This window comes from Scatophagus argus, chromosome 9, assembly GCF_020382885.2.
Source record: "Scatophagus argus isolate fScaArg1 chromosome 9, fScaArg1.pri, whole genome shotgun sequence".
NCBI lineage: Eukaryota > Metazoa > Chordata > Actinopteri > Scatophagidae > Scatophagus > Scatophagus argus.
This window is the reverse complement of record NC_058501.1, coordinates 313089-335090: the sequence shown is the minus strand read 5'-3', so window position 1 is coordinate 335090 and position 22002 is coordinate 313089. Positions and strand designations below refer to the sequence as shown.

Sequence of the window (22002 nt, the reverse complement as noted above, 5' to 3'; positions counted from 1 at the left end):
ACCTCACTTTTGTACTACCTCCAGAACCACATTTATTTTACTTATTTTATTTTGTTTTACTTTATTCTATTCGATTTTATTTTATCTTATATCTATATTTTATGGGGCGGCACGGTGGTGCAGTGGTTAGCACTGCCGCCTCATAGCAAGAGGGTTCCAGGTTCGAGTCCCGGTCTGGGCCCTTCTATGTGGAGTTTGCATGTTCTCCCTGTGCCTGCGTGGGTTTTCTCCGGGTACTCCGGCTTCCTCCCACAATACCAAAAACATGCACATTAGGTTAATTGGCTACTCTAAATTGCCCCTAGGTGTGAGTGTGTGGTTGTTTGTCTTTGTGTGTTGGCCCTGCGATTGACTGGCGACCAGTCCAGGGTGTACCCCGCCTCTCGCCCGTAGTCAGCTGGGATAGGCTCCAGCTCCCCCGCGACCCTGACGGATAAGCGGTATAGAAAATGGATGGATCTATATTTTATCTATATTTTATTCTATTATTATATGTTACTTGTTCTTACATTTTATGTATGCACCAATCACTAAGACAAATTCCAAGTAATGTGAAACCTCTTCACTTACATGGCAATAAAGTCAATTCTGATTCTGATATATAGAGCTATATATCTCTCTCTCTCTCTTTATATATATATATATATGTTATAATTTTTTTCTCATCCTACAAGTTTCACATCCATAAATGCAAATGGACTGAAAGGAAACCTAACAGCCACCAATTCAAAACTGAGATGAAAATTTGTTTTGAAACAGTGGAAGGACTATTGAACCAGAAAGCAACGCAAACTATAACTGTCTAGAAAGTCTTAAAATCCTCTTTTTAATTTTTACTCTAAATGTATACTTACCCCTTTTCTTATTCTTATTTCAAAATAATTGTATGCTTATAACGTTTATATCTAAATTAAGGTTATGAAAAATTATTATTATTATTTAAAAAAAAAAACATTTTAAAAAGTATATACGGCTCACGGACCTCCCATTCAGAGCATCTCCCAGTTTCCAGCAACCCTCCTTCACAAGAGAGAAAGCTGTCTGCTGTCATTTCAACTTAATTAAAGAGTTCAGAGCAAAGCAAATTCACGCATACTTCGTGAGGAAGTTCTGTCCATATCAGCTTTTCCACCCTAGAGGTCTGTCCAGAATTGCACTGTGGCGAGAGGCTTCTGATTACTCACTCCACACCAGTTGGTGGCGGTAATGCACCCATCGTCGTAAAACACGAAGCGGTACTAGAAGTAGTTGTGAAGAAGTTGCACGTGGGTTAAAATTGCGTCCCTTCAGTGATTCAGTAGAGGAGGAAGAACAGTTCGGCGTATACGTTTTACATCAGATAACATGAGGCCAGGTACAGTACAACTAATTGCACATGGCTTGTGGTGGCGTTTGTAAGTAACGTTAAATTGTGTACTTTTTCAACCTGATATCTATGAGTTTTAAGTTAAAGGTGATGCATGCTCGGCCTGAACGCCATGTCGCACAGTTAACCTTACAGTAAACTGCAGCACATTACAGAAGACTGCTGCCTAGTATGTTAATACTTTGTTCTTTAAAATAGGCATCAGGTAAGTTAAAAATGTGATTGTAACGTTAAGTTCGTGCTCCAACTGTAGCAACCGTATCTAAGTTTGAAAAGATCAGTCTTCGCCACCAGCATGCTGTTGTCCTCGCGTTGCCGAGCACGTGTTGAGCGTTCGTTCAGCAGAACAAAACAGTAGGAACAACCATTCCTAACATATGACGACAAATATATCTTCTCTGACATTATTTCGTGTATCGGCAGTGGTGTAAATGTGTCATCTGTGTCAGACGTCTAAAGTTATTTCCCTGATTTGTACCACGATTTTAAAGATCAAAATTCACCTAACTTATAGCTACTGCTAACATGAGCTCGGGCCGCAAAAATGTAACAAGCTCAGGTCCACGTCCCATACCCACACAGCTCAAAGATTTTTATCAGACAGCGAAATATTATTGAATCAACAGTGAAAAATTGTCTGGCAGAAATATTGAATTTACATTGATGCTAGTCGTTGAAACCTAATTGAAATTGTTGTTTACTACAAAGCAGTTAAATGAAGTAATATGTAATCTCACAACATGGTATTAATAAACCAAGAGAACTCGTGGGGAAAATCTAACATTGATATGAAAACTTACCTAGTCATTTATGAACTGAGATTCAGTAAGTTCTCATTTGTGTGGTAAAAACACATAACATGCAGTTTTTCCACGACTGTTTCCTTGAAGAGACATTTTGTTTTGCACTCACACCCAAAGCTCATGATGGGGGATTTGTAGTGGAGGTCAACCAATGTAGGATATTCAAAGGCTGATGTATTGATGACGTATTGCAGCAGGAAAATGTCAACAGCTCATTAATTGTCTGATATCAGCCCCACCATGTGAAAAAATTGACCCTATTGGAAATTAGCAATGTTCAGATTTAACTACTGAACATCAGTTTCAGATTAATTGATCAATAAATCTGGAACTGATCAAACAAAATATCTAAAAAAAAAAACAAAAAGGTAGAAGTGATTTTTTTTTTTCTTTTTGAAAAAGATGTGTGCTGGGATTTTATAACTGAACTGATTGTTAAATCTGTGTGGCAAAATGCACTATAGAACAGTGTTTACTGACTATGTTGGGAGTCCAAGTTTGACTGAGTAACACTGACTAAATGAGTCATGATAGTGTATAGGTGATAGCTGGTATCCTCCATAAATTGATGATTTGCCGTTGATGAGGTCACATTTCCATTCCTTAATGTTGAAAGTGCCCAATGGGGAAAGGGCAATTCTTGGGCTAGCTGGCCCAATCATACAACTTCACCACTCAGTCATGGACAAGTCTGTCTGTTGAGCCCAGCCCAGAATTGACACATACTTATATTGAATATGTTGATTAATGACTAATGGGTGCAAACAAGGCAAAGAGGGGGGTTATTCTGCAAAACTGTTTTAATACTTATTACTGTGGGATTGTCATCATGCACCTTTTAATGAATGTAATAAATTGACAAAGTATAGGGAGTGGGATACAAGCTCTGCTTTTGACCTATTAATCAGGGAAAACTGGGGGCAGCCCTGGCCTAGAGGTTGGAGAATTGGCTTGTGATCGGAAGGTTGCCGTTTCGATTCCCCCACCGGACGGGCAGGAAAAAAATTGAGTGTGGTTGAGAAATTAAAAATTAAATTAATTAAATATGGTTGATAAATTATAAATTATAAGATTGCTTTCTCCATGGTTTCACCATCAGCAGATGGATTTATAAGGAGTTAACTTTTCAAACAGTCCTAAAATCGTAAAATCCTCTAGTTGGTTGGTTTGCTCACACACCACAAATAAACTATACCCGAGACTGCTTGGCAGCGGACCGAGACCCACCTTTTCAAGCAAACTCAACACAGTTGTTTGGTCAGCACCAGGGTTCGATTGACAACTTTCACGCAAGAGAAGTGTTGACCTGTGCATTTTAATCAAACTAAACGGGTGTAAAGTGCCTTTTATGTGTTGTCTTGGTAGCCCTGACATTCATTTTGAAGAGGTGTACAGTAATTCCAGCAACATCTGAAGGCTCTGTTGTTTTAATGCATTTGTGTAAATTCAGCTGAAATGTTTATTATCTGTTTGGTTTTCAGGGTTCAGTCCTCGTGGGGACCGGGGAGGGAGAGGTGGAGGACGAGGTGGAGGTAGAGGAGGATTCGGTGACAGGGGGGGACGAGGAGGATTCAGAGGAGGAAGAGGTGAGGAAGTGGATAAGAGTATCAAGTGTTGTAAACATTATCTCATTTGTATTATCACATCAAGCATCAGTTATAATTTTAACCTGAGTAGTCTGTAAAATGTCTGTTTTTCAGGCGGAGGATTCAGGTCCCCAGATGGTGGAGGATTTCGTGGCCGCGGGGGTGGCAGAGGCACCCCAAGGGGAAGAGGTGGTAGAGGAGGGAGGGGCAACAGCAGAGGAGGCTTTGGAGGAGGGAAGAAGGTTTTGGTTGAACCACACAGACATGAAGGTTTTTATTACTTCTGTATTTATTCTGAAATATTGTTCAAGATGCAGTCACTAAGTGCAGGGCTGGTGGAAAAAAAAATCTGCCATAACTAAAATAATGCCAAATACCTCTTAAAAGCTGCAAATGGGACTTTCCCAGAAACTAATTGTGTGATAATTCAGAAACTTTGTAATCCAGCCTTGAATCACAGAATCTTTTTTGGGGACTTTGATGATGCTGTATACATTTTCCTTTTTTAAACAGTTACTGTTAGCTGTCCATGATTATTATTTTTTTTTAATTACTTCTTTATTTACAATACAGCATTATTCAGATGGGAACTTACAGAGTAACTAAACCCCTAAACCACCTTTTTCTGTTGAACATTAATTTAATTAGGTGTTTAGAAGGGTGACTGATTGATTCAGGTCCAAATCCTGACATTTTAGTGAGAAGTTTTTTTTGGAATTTTCCATTTTGGATTATAAATATGCATAGTGACTGCCCTCTACAGGTTGAAACCTGGCTATTACAACTGTATTCTGTGACTGGCTGAGCTGGAGGCAGGGGATGTTTTGTGTATTTTAGAGAGTTGTTTGATTAGCATCAGCTACTTTTAGTATTCGTTAGTTAGTGGCAAGATGGGTCAAGTTCTAGATGCATTTTTTGAATTTCATCGATGGCAGAAGTTAAGTCACCAGTCTGGGGTTTAGTTGCTCTTTAAAAATCATAGTGTTCCACAATGGTCAGAGGATGCCATCATACAGCTGCAAGACTGCCTGGAATCCACTAACTAGGACATCTTTAATGGAGACTTGAATGACAGGATTACTTTCATTATGTACTATTCATTTCTGCATAAATACCATCAACAATATTCCAACTCCATTTTGCTGTTACTAACATGAATTAATTATTTCATTTTTTAAAAAATTAAAGTAATTGCCAGTACTGCAACACCCTTTCTTTTAGCATTTGTATCTGTGTATGTCTGGCACTTTTTTTCCTGTGTGGTTACAAATAATATTTTAATAATTCAGGCTGACCATGAAACACTGACGTGTGTGTTTGCGTGCGTGTGTGTACGCCAGGTGTGTTCATTTCCAGAGGGAAGGAAGATGCCCTGGTGACTAAGAACATGGTGGTAGGAGAGTCTGTGTATGGAGAAAAGAGGATCAGTGTGGAGGTGAGATTGTATTTCTCAGTAGCCCAGTGTTCAGTGAAGGTAGCACATCAATATTGCATTAAAACATTAATTGCTTTACTTAGTGCTTAGTTACATAATGGCAAAATTACTATCAAATTACTATTCTGTCAGATATGATGCTCATCATCATTCTTGAAGTGTTGGAGTCCTGGGGACTCATTTATGAAACAGTGTGTAGAATCCATATTAAGAGTACATACGCACAAAAGCCAAATATAGTGTGTCCCAAAAATTAGATTTAGAACCAGATTTATAAAACCATGTGTGTGCAGAACTTAATAAATCCCAGACCACGTGGAAATGTGCTTGCATTGATCAGTCTTATTATATTATTATTATTATTATATATTATATATTCTGCATTTTACACGCCCACATTCAACCATAAATGTTCAATGCATAGTAATAAGCCTGCTGATCAGTGACTCTGTGGAGGTTATAATGCTCCAAACTCCATAGTGATTGACAGTGCAAAGCCAATGTGCGTCTGTGTATCCATACTCCAGCATAACCACAGTGTCACTGCTTATTTATGCTCGATCACAACAATCAGTGGTATCCTCCACTTTAGGATATCATTTAAAAATATGCGTTTGAGTGAATGCAGTTTAAGTACAGGTTTATGTACAGGTGTAAAAGATGTGCTGGGTGTGGGTTATATGGAGCAGGCAGAATGTGTATGGAAAACACTGTGCTGTTTCCATTGAGTCGTCTATGCGTTGACAACACAGATGTATTTATTGCAGCCATTTACACATAAACTATTAAAACCAAAATGGTACCTGACGATGTATGCCCAGTCTTAAAAGATAGTTGCTGCTATTGATGCTCTGTTCTGCAATTCTTTAATCCTTTTTCATGTTACTGCTGATAATTTCATCAGTTAGTCACCATACATTCCAGTTCTCTCTGCTCTCAAGGGGTGGAGCATGTGGTGGTGACAGTGTTGATTAAATGCTGAGCAAACTTTGATTTCAGAATGTAGGTTTTTAAAGGTGCTTATAGAATAGTTATGGCTATACAAAGTGGTGTAAGCCTCTTTCAGGCCCTATTTTGTGTGTACCCATTGGTTATAAATATGACCCCAGGTCTTGTGGAATCAACAGCGGTTCCCTCTAGTGTTGTAATTGGGATTCTGTTTTCTTATTCTTTCTGATAGGAAGGAGAGTCAAAAATTGAATACAGAGCCTGGAATCCATTTCGCTCCAAGCTGGCAGCAGCTATCTTGGGAGGAGTAGACCAGATCCATATCAAGCCTGGAGCAAAGGTCATGTACCTTGGAGCAGCCTCTGGCACCACAGTGTCCCATGTTTCTGACATAGTTGGACCGGTGAGTACTCTCTTTCTCCCCCTCTGTTATATTGTTGTAGGAATTGTCACTGTGTATGTGTGTGTGTGTATATACACATATATATATATATATATATATTTATATGTATATTGTTGTGTGTCACAGGAAGGTCTGGTCTACGCTGTGGAGTTTTCCCATCGATCAGGTCGTGACCTTCTCAATGTGGCAAAGAAACGCACCAACATCATTCCAATAATAGAAGACGCTCGCCACCCACACAAATACCGCATGCTGGTTGGTAGGTAGTTCTATTCCATGGCAGTAACAGTACAGATTGGGAGATTGGCAGAAGGCAATTTGCCTTGTTCAGACTGCCAGCCCAAATCCATTTTTTGGTTTAAATAGATTGCATCCAAATTTCTTTTAGAAAGTCTGGATAGCAAATACCCACATGAAATGTGATCTTGCAAATGGAATTCAAGCCACATTTGTGGGTGGTGTGAAATGCAAAACTAGATGTACTTATACAGATCCACCTCTATTTGGGTTTTCTTGTCACTCAAATCAGCATCAAAGTACTTGCAATGTGACAGATGACTATTCAATTAAACTTATTTAAAGAGTGCAAGATAAAAGCAAAAGTTATCTCATGACGCTTTCCAAATACAGGAGGTCTAGACCACATTCTTCGATATAGTCTTCAAAACAGAGACCCAACATCCCCCCCTTGAACGGGCACTTAGTGACTGGTGACATGCAGAAACCACAGCGCAGGCGCTGACTATAGATAGGGAGCTAATCCAAGCTTTTGCACCATTAATAAAACAGTTTTTCCTCACTAACTGAAGCCACATTTTTTGTTGAATGTTGCAATAGTGGACAATCTCCCTTTTGCTTTAGCCGTCCCTTAATGATAATCATACATGCTCTGCAGAGAAACAGAGAGAGGCCATTTGCTGTATTGCGTTCCTCAGGTAAATGCACTGATTGACCACTGACCAACTTATGCCACTGGTTTAAAGCTTGGACACCTGGTTGTGTGATTCACTACAACGTTGGTTTTGATATTCACAGTTTATGTCATGAATGACAGACTTCCTCTCCATGAGGATGATTGTCAGTCATTTGCTGCTTCTTTCCCCACCCCACAAATTCAGAATAAGAATATATCCAAAAATAAATGAAGTTGATGAGGTAAAACATTGACAGTACTGTGTATTTACTTTGGAATTGGGGCTGGCTAACACTTTGTAAATATTGGTAAAAACCTTTAAATTGAATTGTGATTTGTGAATTGTCTTGATAAATCTGCTTTTTATTCTCACTGAAAATGGCAGTGGGAAAAGCACATTATTTATGACATCTACATCTATTAAATCAGACTGGGTCCCTACTAACATATTTAAATTGATACTGTAGGTCCAGGCAGTAATGGTCTGTCCCTTTCTAGGCATGGTGGATGTGATTTTTGCTGATGTTGCCCAGCCTGACCAGACAAGGATTGTTGCTTTGAACGCTCACAACTTTCTGAAGAACGGAGGACACTTTGTTATATCCATCAAGGTATGTTGATGACTGCATTGACGAATGACGGGTCTTCTCACCTTAAATACTTCAACTAACTAACTCAAGTATTTCTGTGGTAAACTTGGTTTTTAAGCTTGGTTTTAGTCTCAACTGAGATATGGCTGATTTTGATAGTCTGGACTGGCAAGACTGTTTTTATGGATCAAACATCAAATGTGTTTTCATTTAATATATACATTTTACAATTTGAATCTGATGTCTATTTATTTATTTTTTTTTAAATCTTTTTTAGGCTAACTGTATAGACTCGACAGCGGCTCCAGAGGCAGTGTTTGCCTCAGAAGTGAAAAAGATGAGTGCGGAGAACATGAAACCACAAGAACAGCTTACACTGGAGCCCTATGAGAGAGACCATGCTGTGGTGGTGGGCGTTTACAGGTATACCAATATTGGAGTGGTTTCTCTAACCAACTCAAATATCAGCCCCCATGACACCAAAATTATCACAAGTGCAGCCAGCTGTTTTTAGAACTCACAAGTTGAACACAGATCATTTCTGTGCAAACAAAGGCCCGACAGCTCAGCTTGCTGTTTCCTCGTGTGTGAAAAATTGTTTATCAGTGTGGTAATGATTTTTTTTCCCCCACTTGAACTGATTATTGTATAACAATATACACCAATCGACCACAAAATGGAAACCACTGATGGGTGAAGTGTATATATCTCAGAATTGACAAAATTAATTTCTGCTGTTAAATCAAAATGACCTAAATTTGCTTATTTATGAAAGAGAGGGCTTTATTATCATAAAAAGAAACTCAAAATGTTGTCAAGGTGAGGTCCTAAAGAGGTCATTATATTTATAAAACAAGTTGAAAAATTTGCTAAAGTTTTTTGCTTCATTATGACCAATTGTCGGTTACAAAGTCATACATTACACACATTTTTATATATATATATTTTTTGTAACATTTCTTAAGTTAATTAGCAAAACTCTTATTTATATTCAACAAAGACTGTGGTTGCATGAGTTTTTAAGTTTTCAGAATAGATGATCTTTGTGAGACAAAGGTGTAAATAGTACAATGTGAATACTTTTCACACTGTCATTGAGAGCAGTCATCAGGAGAGATATTAAACAAATGATGAAACAAACAGTACTGGCTGACATTGAGATTCCTAGAGATTCAGTCCCATATGTACATGGTTAAATCTACACAAACCAGAGCAAAGAAAGAGACGTGTCTTGGCCCGCCTTATAAGATCTCTGTAAATAAGTCGAGTCGAGGTTTTTTTTTTTTATTGTCATTTCAGCTGTTTAGTGACAAACTATGATACTGTACATAGTGCAGGCCGGCACAAGACTAAGGTACAGGACTATACATAGCGCACAAGGACTGTGAAGACTACACATATTGCACAAAGACTATAGATACAACAAAGAGCAGCACCAACCAGAACATGGTCCAGATATGGAATGTCTGAGACAGCCATAAAGTGCAGGTAGGGACAATATTGTAGACAGTGTAAACAGTATAGTGCAACAGTTGCTGTAATTACATTACAAGGTATAAGGTGACAATGTGCATGTTTTGTTGTGTAGTGAACTCAGTCCAACCTCTGAGAATGGAGGCTTGTGGCTTGGGGGAAGAAGCTGTTGAGGACTGAAGGCTTTGGTATCTTTTCCCATACTGCAGAAGAGTGAACAGTTTGTGTGATGGGTGTGCAGGATCATCCACAATGCTGAGGGCTTTGCGGGTGCAGCGTGTGGTGAATGGATATTAGCCAGGCTGACATCCTCCTCACCCACCTCCTCCACAGGGTTCAGTGGGCAGCCCAGGACAGAGCTGTCCCTCCTGACCAGCTTGCTCAGTCTCTTCCTGTCTGGTCAGTGCTGCCCGTTCCCCAACAGCCCACAGCGTAGTGAATAGCAGAGGCTACCACGGAGTCATAAAATGTCCGTAGCAGGGGCCTGCACTCTCCAAAGGACCTCAGTCTCCTCAGAAGGTGGAGGTAACTTTGGCCCTTCTTGTACAGGTCATCAGTGTTATGTGACCAGTCCAATTCAAGGTAAACGGCCAGATACTTAAAACTGTCCACCATCTCAATGTCCGAGCCCTGGATGTTCACTTGTGTATGTGGTAGTGTCCTTCTCCGGAAGTCAATCACCATCTCCTTTGTTTTACTGGTGTTTAAGCACAGGGGGTTGTGCTCACACCAGTCCACAAAGTCCATTATGACTGACCTGTATTCCATCTCATTCCTCTCAAACACACAACCAATAATGGCTGAGTCATCAGAGAACTTCTAGAGGTGACATCAGCTGGTGTTGTGGGTGCAGTCCGAAGTGTGAAAGGTGAGAGCGCTGTTCCCTGAGGTGCCCCCGTGCTGCAGACCACCATCTCAGACACACAGTTTCGCAGTCTCACATACTGTGGCCTTATTGGTAAGGTAGTACATGGTCCAAGCAGCCAAATGTATGTCCACTCCTGCTCTCTTCGGCTTCTCTCTAAGTAGCACTGGTTGAATGGTGTTGAATGCGCTTGAGAAGTCAAAAAACCTGAATCTCACAGCGCTCTGGTGTGGTGTGAAGACGTGGGTGACGGGAGGTGAAGATGGTGATGGTCGGGTGGTGGTGGTAGTGTCCGCTGGACTGGAGATGTGTGAAGAGGGGAGAGGAAGGGTGGCAGAGGTGATGGGGTTGGAATTAAATCTGTTGAAAAACAGGTTTAATTCACTTGCCCAGCGCTGGTCACCTTCAGCCGTCCCTCTGGCTTCACTCATTCCATATTCATGATCCATGAGACGGTCTTTGGCCTGTCCACACATCTCTTGTGTTGTTCTGCTCCAGCTGCTCCTCTGGCTTCTTCTTGTAGCTGTCCTTGGTCCACCTGATTGAGTACTTGAGCTCACACTGAACTCTCTTCTGCTCCACTCTGTCCCGAGAAATGAAAGCCCTCTTCTTCTGGTTCAGCAGGGCTCAGGGGTCACCCAGGGCTTGTTGTTGGAGAAACACCGTACCCTCAGGGTTGGTCAAGTTTTCTCCACACAGAAGTTGATGTAGTCTGTCATGCAGTTGGTAAGGCCATTGATGTCATCACCATGAGAGCTGTAAAGTGTCTCCAGGCTGGCTTCATCAGTCCACACTTTCACAGACTACTTCTGTGCAGGCTCTCTTTTAACCCTGGGTGTGTATTCAGGGAGACAAGACAGTGATCAGAGCATCCAAGCAGGGGTAGGGGACAGAGGTGTATGTGTCCTTGACATTAACATATGAAAGGTACAGCGTCCTGTTGTCCTTGGCGTGGCATTTCACATACTGTGTGAATGTGGGGAGAGTGGAAGATAGAGAGGCTTGAAGTGTCCACTGATGAGCAGGAGGGACCGGGGTGCTGTGTCTGCATCCTGGTCCCAGCGCTGTGGAGCAACTCGCAGGTGGCTCCTTTGTCAGTCAAGGGAGGAATGTATATAATAAACACAGTAATGTGTGAAAACTCCCTTGGGATGTAATAAGGCAGAATGCCAACTGCAAGTAACTCAATGTCTTTAATTCAGACTTGTTCCTTTATAGAGACTTCTCCTGGGTTGGATCCATCTCTCATAAATAAACACTGCCAGCCCCTCTGCCTTTTCGCTCACCACAGTCCTCCACTCTCTGGTCAACATGCACAAGTTTAAATCCATCCAGCTCGTCTATCTTATTGGAAAGGGAACAGACATTTCCCATAATAATGGAGGGTCTGTACCTCTGTTTCCTCTCCTGGATCTTCTGTCCCACTCTGGAGCCTCTCCTTCTCCTCCGTATCTCTGTAGGAATCTCTGTTTTCTCTGTGTAGAGAAGAACAGGGCCGCATAGAGCTAACAGCTGATCCCTGGTGTAAACAATAGAGCCATCGCTGAAGCTGAAGGGGTTCCCCAGTGCAGTGCCAAAAAAGTCAAAAAATGGCAACAACCAAAACACAAAACTAATAAAAGTAGTCTCCATGTGTGTACATTTGTGACAAGATTTGACCACATTAAAGAAAACAAGTAAAACAAACCAAGAGACGATAGAAAATACTAAAACAAAGAGAAGAGGGGGCAGAGCTGCCACAACTTGCTGCTGCTGCTGCAGCACCATCTTGGCAGATACAGCCATCAGAATTCACTCTCTATTACCATCAATGATTAAACTGATGTGAAAATATATTAATGAATTCAATTTGCAGGGGCAAGCATCCTACAACCTCTTTGGCTGAAAAATAAAGCAAATGTGGAAGTATGAATAACTGCAGTTCCTCAAATGGTCAAGTCAGTGCCTATAACACTAAAATGCCCAATTTTGCAGCAAAAATAAACATGCTAACAGCCTAGTACAGAAACATTGTTAGTCTGTGTTGCATTAAGGCTGACAGTTGTGAAAAAGTAAGGGCATGGCAGCTTTGAGTGAGAGTTAGCCATAGGCTCTCTGCTAGGCTTCACCTCAGCTAATTCAAGTACCGTATATCTGCTGCAAGAATGTTTGGGGCACATAAACCCATGTTCAGCTCATGCAAGTATTTCACTCTTTTCCAAACTCATGGCATACTGATTACCAGCACAATAATTTGTTTTAATTATTAAGTTTTACAGGTAATTGGTAAACTGCTGCTTTGAAATCACAAGATAATAATTTGGTTGTATCTGGAACTCAGTGTTTACTGACCATTAATATAAAAAAAATAAAATATGTGGTCTAAGAGAGATCCCCTGTGACTGTAAGGTCACCAGTTAAAATCTGTCCAGATATCTTTATTGTGTATTTATCCCAATACATGACATCTAATATATGATGCATATACAGTATGTCAGTTGATTGTGAATGGGGTGAATGATGAGTTGTAGGGAATATTACAGTATTATATTCAAGTTAAAGTACTGGTAAGAAATCTTACTGAAGTACAAGTTACATTACTTGACTAAAAATCTACTTGGAAAAGGTAAAAAGTCAGTTAAAATGTCAGAGAAAAAGTTACTACATTACATTTTGGAAATGATTATTCAGTATTTCATTCAGGGTCAATCCGCCAACACTAGTGGAACATCATGCCACCCAGGACCTTTGTCCAGACTGTCAATTAAGTCCTTTTGTTCAGATTTTGCAGCCTGTTCCATCCCTATGATTAATTATTAACATACAACTGTCTTCCTTTGTATAGTCTTAGTACAGTTAAGCCTAGCCATAAAACGTCTCCAAACTCAGATATTTTAACATAAGGCCATGACTAAAAACAGGCTATGAGCACAATAGCAGGTGCAAAAAGCTATACAGAAATGTGTGCCACTATGCTGTAAAGAGTGCTGCAGAGTTTTACATACTGCATTGCATGCTGCTAGGCAGTGCATTGGATATACTCACCTGTCTGAATGTTAGTCTGTGAGTATTGTGCACCATGAAGTCTTCACCCTACTCTTGGTTAAGTTTCTCTATATGACCCATTTTCAGTGCACACTGTAACCAGTCCACTCAGTCTGTCTGTCACATTATAACCAGTCAGCATAACCTCTCTGTCCCTCAGGGCTCCTATGTTTTTCAAACATTTTGAAATGAATAGTAGCTTTATAGTTGAACACTTGCAGATTAAAGTTTGTCAAAAGTGGGAGAACGAACCTCCCTCTGGGGGGGGTAAAAACAGAGCATGACAGCATGAGTTGAATATGATGGCTCTGTTAACAACATACAGTTCCTGCATTAATTGGGTTAAATAGCTCCATCTGGTGGACTGTTTCTTCTACATAAAGTAAACATACAATTTCTGTTTTTGAGCAATAGAATAATGTCATTGTGCTTAGAGGATAGTCGGCTATTGGGCTGTGTTGTTTGTCTGGCTCCTTCACTTGGTTGTGTCTCAACTAATTATTTATGCAAAAGATTTAACACAGGGAATTGTTGCCTACCTCTTGCAGGATTTGAATATGTCTGAATTTTGTCAAAATTGTTGGTTTAAGATTATAAATTATTCTCTATTTATATTTATTAAAAAGATAAATGTACCTAGTCATTTGCAAAGATCAGTGAAAACAGTGATTTCCTTAAAACCACAAAATACAAGCACTGAAACATTCAGACTAGTTGGAAACCATATTATCTGAACCACTTTATTTAGTGGTAAAATGAGAAAACTCTGGAATGTTGGGTTGATGTTTACAGTTGACGTTTGGGGTAATTTTACCACTCTAAGTGTCTCTTAAATATATTTACTAAACTTGGAGTTTTTCAACATTTTGACATCTACTAGAAGAAATTTCCTCAATAATGTTCCCAGAACTGAGTTATAGTGACAGGTTGACAGATATGTTAAGATCCTGTAGTGCTGTAGCCAGCTCTATATAGTTCCTGCTCTTACTCATTGTTTGTTAACATGCGTTTTTTCTTCTCCTCAGACCTCCACCAAAACAGAAGAAGTGAGGTGTGGGGAAAAAAGTGCGGGAAAACCAATGGCCATTTTTTAAGCACCATCTCTGTTTTGTACCATTTGTGTTGTCTATTGCCCTCCTCTCCCAATAATTTGATACCAGTAATATACAGTGAGTGTTGACAAAGTGTGAAATTGAATGGCTTTAATGTACAATGTATTCTTGAAACTCTTTCACATAACCGAATTTTGTCTTAATAAAATGTTTGATTATTGTTTTTGACTGGTTGTAATCTTTGACAAAATGGTCTTGTATGGCTACCTACAGCAGTTGTTTACGTTTAAACTGTAAATAAAATTTGGCATTTTGTCAGGCATTCACGGTGAACATGTTTTTGGTTCTAAATGCATATAACGACCTCCTGTTGCAGTTTCCTTTTCCAGAAGTGGTCCCCATTGTTAGTGCAGGACCGTCACCTCCATCTGAAATGAACAAATTTTCTATGCTAGTATTAGTCAGAACTGGGTGTGGAACTGGCTGCAGCCCTTTGTTTGGGGGATATTGACTTTTGAGACAGACGAGTTTATACATTGCTACCGACAGAAACTACGCGCAGAGGAATCGATTTAGTTTTGTTCAGTTAAGTTTTTCAGCTTGCACCGAATGTGCCTATTTATCTTTAGCCTGCACAATATTGTTCGAACGATGTGCTTTCAGATGCTATTTTCTGTTACATGAAAACTACTCAAACACATTTCCATTAGAAGATTAACCGACTGTGTAGTGTCCGCGGTAGATTTGTTTTGGCAGCCATTTTGTGGGAAATTTCTCTGGAACGCGCTGGGCCGTACTTGCCTGGTGTCGGGAGTGCGCTCTCAATGCAGCCCCTCTCCTTTGACCGACATTAACATCACGGAGGGGATGGCCAGCATAGCTAGTTGTAGCTGTGCCTGCAAAAAAATTAGTTTTTCATACCGTCTGCCTAGTTTCTCTTGCAGACCATCGGCTGGCCGTCGCCCGTCAAGCAGCCTGCTGTGTGCGGACTGTCTTCCTCCAAATTCCAATGGCAGTGTTTTATTAGACATCCAGCTGTTAGCATGTTAGCAAATAGCTATCTAAGCTAACGTTAGCTCGTTGCTTTTAAATTAATTGAACAAGCTGACGGGTTTACTAATCCAGCTGGCCTACGTTATCTGAAAGGTGGCCTGTTGTATATCTGAGAAAAGTCAAATAAATTACGTTTGCTGATCAGAAAGAAAACCGAGTTCGAGGTGTCCGTGGATGAGGCGGCTGGTTGCCCACCTCCCCTTAAGCACGTCTAGTTGTACTTCCTCGGCAGTCAGTTCCTATCGACAACCTCTCTGAGCTCGGACGAATAACGCATCATTACTGGAAACAAATTTAATCGGGATTTTATCGACAAAAGTTCTACACCACATTACTTGGATTTCTGCTGTGAACGAGGGACAACTGATCTGGGGGAGGGGGTTCGGTTCGTTTGGACGGAGGGAGATAGAGGGTTCCGAACATGGCTGCTACGCGGAACTTGGTTAGACACACCGCCTGAGGTAAGAATTAGCCGGTCGAGTTGTCTCTTTTGTTAATGTGTGAATACGGAGCAAGCTGCAGCTGGTTCCTGTCTGCAATATGTGTTAAAGCCTTGACGTTCTATCAGTGGTAACAGTGCAAGATAATTCCTACGTTATTCGCCCCCGTCAGGCGGCCTCGTGTCCCCAATTTCTCCGCCACTGCTGTTAAGATGGCCAGTGGGGTAGGGGCAGTCTCTGATGGAATATGTGGGTTAACGTCGGTGTTTGGCAGTGGACCCCGTTTAACAATTGAGACATTCAAATACCCCGAAGTGCATTATAATGGACTACATAACGTTATCCCGTTTTAATAACGTGGTGTCCTCCAAGTCAACCGTTACCAAACCTCTACCCGTTTGGTCCACCTTTCGACTGAGCAATTTCTAACAGGTAACCGAATAGCGAGTCAAATAATGATCGATGCGTATGTGTATCTGGGCAAGTTTCAATAGCATCACCACCTGCTTAAGTTAACGCAAGACAGCGAGTGGGGGAGGTTACCGGCGGACCAAACCGGAGGGAGGGATAGGAGATGAATGGGTGTGTTGCTGCATGAACGAAAGGTGTTGGTATCCTTTACTGTGCAGTATTTGGGTTTATCCTTGTGTGTCGCGTGAGTAGCAAAGGCTTTAGGTGTCAAAGCAGCTAGCAACCCCCGATTGTCCTCTGTGGAGCTGCAGCGTTTTATCTGCTATGTATGGCAGCTGACGGTAGCATAGCTACTGCATCAACCACAGCCCTTACCCTGCCGTGGAGGTGAGGGACATGGTCACTCAGTTGCTGGGCGATGGATGCCCCAAGATAAGGAACAGGGCTCAGATGAGACTAGTGCTGATGCACAGCGGGAAAAATCATGACCTTTGTCACTGTCTGTATGCGTCTCCGAGGTCCCCTTCTGTCGTTGCTCAACCAAAGATGATGTGATTTGAAATTGTTGCCTATTTGACAGACAGTGGGGTTACTGTTTTTCTTGGACCTTTCTTACAAAACACTTCTGCTTTACTTCATATTTTAGTTCTTTCTGTTTTTAAATCAGGTGTTGGAAATATTAAGCTATTTGCATGTAGTGTTGTTGAATCATTTGTCCACTTAATCAATAGGCCCTAATGGAGAGATTGGAGAAAGGATAAATTTACTAAGATAATCCTTCTATTAAAAAAGTCTTACACACCAGTGAGGATGTGCATAGCTAATTGCATGTAATCCACACAACTGCAGTGTCATTGAGCTACAGAGGACTAAAGCAATATTGTTTTGTGTTATGTTTATGTTGTTGCTCCTTGTTGTTTATGTTACACTGAAATATTGTAAATTGTGGTGTAAAATGACATTATCATTATAATATGTCAGATATTTCACAATACACATGGATATGTGTCACCAACTCAAAAATAGGTTGTAATATCAAGTCGGATCTTGTCAATTAGATCCCAAACTTCGTGCACAGTGGGAGTGGATCATTTAGAAATAGCTTTATTTCAGTGCCAGACCTTTAGTGTTCTCTGACTCTCAGGTAATCTTGTATCCAACAAGAACAATGTTAAGTAAAGTTTTGGCTTGTTTTTACCACTGGAGTGATTTTAACAGTCTGTCTTTTAACCACAAAAGTCAGAGACAATGGCCTTTTTCCCCGAATGACATCGCATCTGTGACAAGCTCACACTGTGTGACATCTTTGACACATGAGTTTTACAACTTCAGAATCCAAAAATTACAGTGAACTTCAACATGACTTATTTTTCTCTTTATTCTTTAGTTTCTCTCATGGTCTTGTTCCTCTGCATGTACATCTCTACATCCATTCAGCTGAAACTTCTTTAATTCTGAGGGGACGTGCCTTTGCTTCAGTTGCCACAGCCTAATCTGGATCTGAATCTGTTTGCATCTGTCCATTAACTAGACACACATTCTTGCTTCCTCTTAATGTTGCTCATGTTAAATAATGCAAGTGAATGGCAGCATTCACCACATTACTTATGCAAATTGGGGTTGGTGGCTGACTAAGGTGTATGGAGAATGTCAGTACACCCGAGGTCAGATGTTTTCTCTTTATTGTAAAGTAATACAGCATTCAAAAATGGTGTTTTATTGAAGATCAACCAATCCCTGTAGAAATCAAAGGTGGCGGGGAAATATATCTGGTAATCTAACTTGTAACATTTTTGTAACATCTGCTACTTGAATTTCCCTTGGGATCAATAAAGTATCTATCTATCCATCTATCTACTAGGAATGAAACTCAGGATGCACTTTGATAGACATTAGATTCTGTGCAATCATAATGTGATCATCAAAGTAAGAATGAAAACAAACTAAGGTCTGAGAGATTTTATCTATTCCTTCTTGTATGTATGGCATGTATTTCAACCATTTCTTTTTTAATTCCTCTGCACCAGTGATAGCCTTGGTTCTCCAGTCAAGCATCATGTTCTTGGGTGGTTGTTGGGTCTGACAAAATGACCAACTGGACTCAAGGATGAACTGATTAGATTTTGTTTGTCAAACATCAAGGTCACTATGACCTCACATATGCATCATCAATGTGGACACCTTCACTTTAACGAGACCGGTAAGTTGACTGGTGTGAAGAAGCATACAACTGCAAGATGGTAATTGTAGTTTCTTGCAGTCTTTTCCTTATTCTGCAGACTATAGTGCAAAATGCACAATTAATATATCAAAATGTCTTAACTCAAAAAAAATGTGCATTTCTGTGACAAGCTGAACACTAATGTTTAAAAGTGGTTTTTATTTTTTGCAGCCTTTCCCTTATTCTGTAGACTAGATTGCAAAATGCAAAAATCTCTTAATTTAAAGAAAAATTGTATTTTTGTGATAGGCTCAACCCTAACTTTTTAAAGTGTTTGCCAGGCTTGCAAGAAGGCATCATCTTATAGTTGCTGAAACTAAGAGTATGGTTTCCCTTTCTTGTCACCTTATATGGCAAGGTATGAATCTACTGATTATTTCAGCTGTACTATATTATTGACTAGTTTAATTTAAAATAAAACATTCTTTAAGCCATCAAATGGAGTAAAAAGTCCAATATGTTGATATGAATTGCAGTGGAGTATAAGTAGAAAGTTGAATGAAGTTCAGTTTTTTCCCACATTTTAATGAGTTTGTTTGTGATGCAGGCAGATTACCCAAACTTCAAACTTTCATCCCACAAACATCTTAAGCTGACTGACTCTAAAGCAGTGCACACTTGAGTAAACGCACCAGTGCGTGCAGCATTGTCACACACAGAGTTATCTGGTTCTTCGATTGTCACAGCAGCATTGAAATGTAAGTTGCTGCTGTTTGTGGTCCCTGTTTTAAATTAAAAAGTCATTAATAAAAGGCCAAATAATTGATTGCCAGTTTCTCAAAATGGTTGTCAATGGCAACTTTTACTGTTGAGACGTGAGTAAACAAGCAAATCCCTGTCTTCTTGAAACTTGGATGACAAATTAGAGCAAATAAGAGTAAAGTTTATAAAGTGTCCTGAAGAATCTAGTTTATTGACAAGTTTACACATATGAAGAATTTGACTAATGTCTGATCTTCTGTTGAAAATCCACAGCCAATTTGACCGTTCACAGCATCAATAGTTCACAACATGTCCTGCTGTTCGGAAATGATTGTTGTTGATGGGGGCTGTGATAGTCATGTCTGTAGTTGTTTTGAGTCACTAAGCCTTTTGGAAAGCTTTTTTTAGCCTTTAACTTCTCACCCTCACACATGGCAAGACCTACAGATTTGTACAACTGTGTACAGGAAGGAATGTCACATTTGGGACCCCATGTCACAAGTTTTCAAGATTCATGTTCTTGACTACGAAACATAGACTTAAGTCTTTGATAATGAAAATACCAGGGCTTTTGTTATTTGCGTGCTGACTTATTGCCAAAAGAAGAGCCGCATGCTTAAGAGTTGTTTGGCATTTTGCTCATTTGTCAGGTGACAACTGTAGTTTGTCCTCACGATGGTGTTGTAGATAGAGGAATATGTTAGATGTTAGCTGTTGTGTAAGCCATCATGCACTCATGCACATTCTTTCACTCCACATCCTGTTACCATTTTCTTGTGTTCATATGCTGGAAAAGAATAGAATAGAATAGTCTTTATTGTCATTGTGCATGGTACAACGAAAGCGAGGGGAGTGCTTCCAAAGAGCCACTGTACACTACAAAGAATAATTAAAAAAGAAAATAAATAAATATCAAAAACAACATAACAGAAAAACAGAAATGTCACAGGACATCTCTGGCAACAAGAGGATGTGTACCAAAAACTGTAGACAAATAGTGCAGTATGCTATGAAAAACTGTAAACAAATAGTGCAATATGCAATGAAATTATATATATATACGTATAGACAATAGTGCAGTGTGAAATGGAACATAATGAAAACAAATTTGCGCAGGTTAAGGAACTGTAAACATTAAGAGGCAGAAGGAGGTAGGTTGTGGTTGTTGTTCAGTACTGTTGGGGGGAGGGTCTTATAGGAGTCCATATGTGTGTGTCCATGGGTATTGGCAGTCCGTATGGCTCAGGGGAAGAAGCTGTTTTTCAGTCTGCTGGTGTGGGACTTGATTGATCTGAAACGCCTACCAGAGGATAACAGGTCAAACAAGGTCTGGGCGGGATGTGTGGGGTCTCCCATGATGGCCTTGGTGTTCCTGAGGCAGCAGGATGTGGAGATGTGTTCCAGGGTGGGCAGAGGGCAGCTGGTGATCTTTGGGCAGTGTTTATGATCCTCTGCACCACCTTCCTGTCCTCAGTTGTGGAGCATGTGTACCACATACTCAGACAGTATGTTAGCACGCTCTCCACAGAGGAGTGATAAAAGGCCAGCAGCAGCTCCAAGTCCAGGTTGTTCTTCCTGAGGACACGCAGGATGTGTAGCCGCTGCTGAACCTTCTTAGCCAGGGTCTTGATGTTGTAGGTCCAGGAATGGTCTTCGGAGATCATTGTGCCCAGGAACCTGAAGATGGTGACAGTTTCCATCTGTTCTCCATTTATGAGGACAGGGGTGTGGTCCTGTCTGTGCTTCCTGAAGTCCATAATAAGTTCCTCTGTCTTATGGGCGTTCAGGGTCAGGTTGTTTTCTGAGCACCAGAGTGACAGTTTCTCTATCTCAGCCCTGTATGCTGTCTCTTCCTCATCGCAGATAAGTCCAACCGCAGTGGTGTCATCAGCATATTTAATGATGTGGTTGGTTGGGTGAGTTGGAGAGCAGTCGTAGGTTTACAGGGTGTACAGTAGAGGGTTCAAGACGCCTTGAGGTGAGCCGGTGCTGAGTGTCGGGGAGTGGTGGGACCCAAGTTTCACAGACTGTGGGTGGCTCGACAGGGAGTTTTTAATCCGGGTGCAGGTGGGGAGGGGGATCTCTGCAGGAGTTTGTTGAAGAGGATGTCCAGAATGATTGTACTGAATGCTGAGCTGTAATCCACGAAGAGCATCCTCACATAGTTCTTCTTGTTCTCCAGGTGGTGCAGCGCTGTGTGAAGAGTTAGGGCGACGGTGTCCTCTGTGGACCGGTTTGCCCTGTATGCAAAGTGGTGTGGGTCGAGGGAGGGAAGGAGGCAGTCTTTGATGTGCTGGGAAACTGATCGCTCCAAGCATTTCATGATTACAGATGTCAGGGCTATGGGTCTGTAACCATAGAGGCTGTCAATGGCAGGTTTTTTGGGGATGGGACAATGACGGAAGCCTTCAGATGTGGGGATGGTGGCATGTGTCAGAGAGAGGTTGAAGAGCTTGATGAGGATCCCTGCCAGTTGGTCTACACATCCTTTGATCGCTGCCTCCGGGATACCATCAGGGCCAGCAGCTTTCCTGGGGTTCATTACTTTCACGTTTTTCCTCACCTCATGTTCCTGGAGAGAGAGGGATGAGGTGCGGGAACCAGGGGGAGGCGGTGACTGCAGGTGAGTGTTGGTGGTCTCAAACTGGGCAAACAAGCTGTTCAGCTTCTCTGCCAGTGTGCTGCTGCTGGAGGATGTAGGAGGGGGTGGCCTTTGT

The 22002-nt window shown here is 40.9% G+C and overlaps 2 protein-coding genes across 3 annotated transcripts in view; both read left to right on the top strand.

Annotated features, from left to right (window-relative positions):
- Window positions 1-1240: 1240 nt before the first annotated feature.
- Window positions 1241-14681, top strand: fbl (fibrillarin). Its single transcript, XM_046400392.1, has 9 exons — window positions 1241-1354; window positions 3651-3755; window positions 3870-4025; window positions 5096-5190; window positions 6371-6541; window positions 6668-6800; window positions 7953-8065; window positions 8322-8467; window positions 14432-14681. The coding sequence occupies exons 1-9, from the start codon at window positions 1345-1347 to the stop codon at window positions 14454-14456; spliced, it is 954 nt and encodes a 317-aa protein (XP_046256348.1). The 5' UTR covers window positions 1241-1344; the 3' UTR covers window positions 14457-14681.
- Window positions 14682-14879: 198 nt separating this feature from the next.
- Window positions 14880-22002, top strand: part of dyrk1b (dual-specificity tyrosine-(Y)-phosphorylation regulated kinase 1B) — a 103585-nt gene continuing 96462 nt past the window's right edge. For both annotated transcript variants that reach the window (XM_046400383.1, XM_046400385.1), the window contains exon 1: window positions 14880-15972. The gene's annotated coding sequence lies outside the window, so the exon portion shown is untranslated. The remainder of the gene's footprint in view (window positions 15973-22002) is intronic.

Bases quoted from the DNA above. Each gene is read 5' to 3' on its own strand.
- fbl (XM_046400392.1), top strand. The intron at 4,026-5,095 runs GTTTTTATTACT...TGTGTACGCCAG, and splicing joins TGAACCACACAGACATGAAG to GTGTGTTCATTTCCAGAGGG. The intron at 5,191-6,370 runs GTGAGATTGTAT...TCTTTCTGATAG, and splicing joins AAAAGAGGATCAGTGTGGAG to GAAGGAGAGTCAAAAATTGA.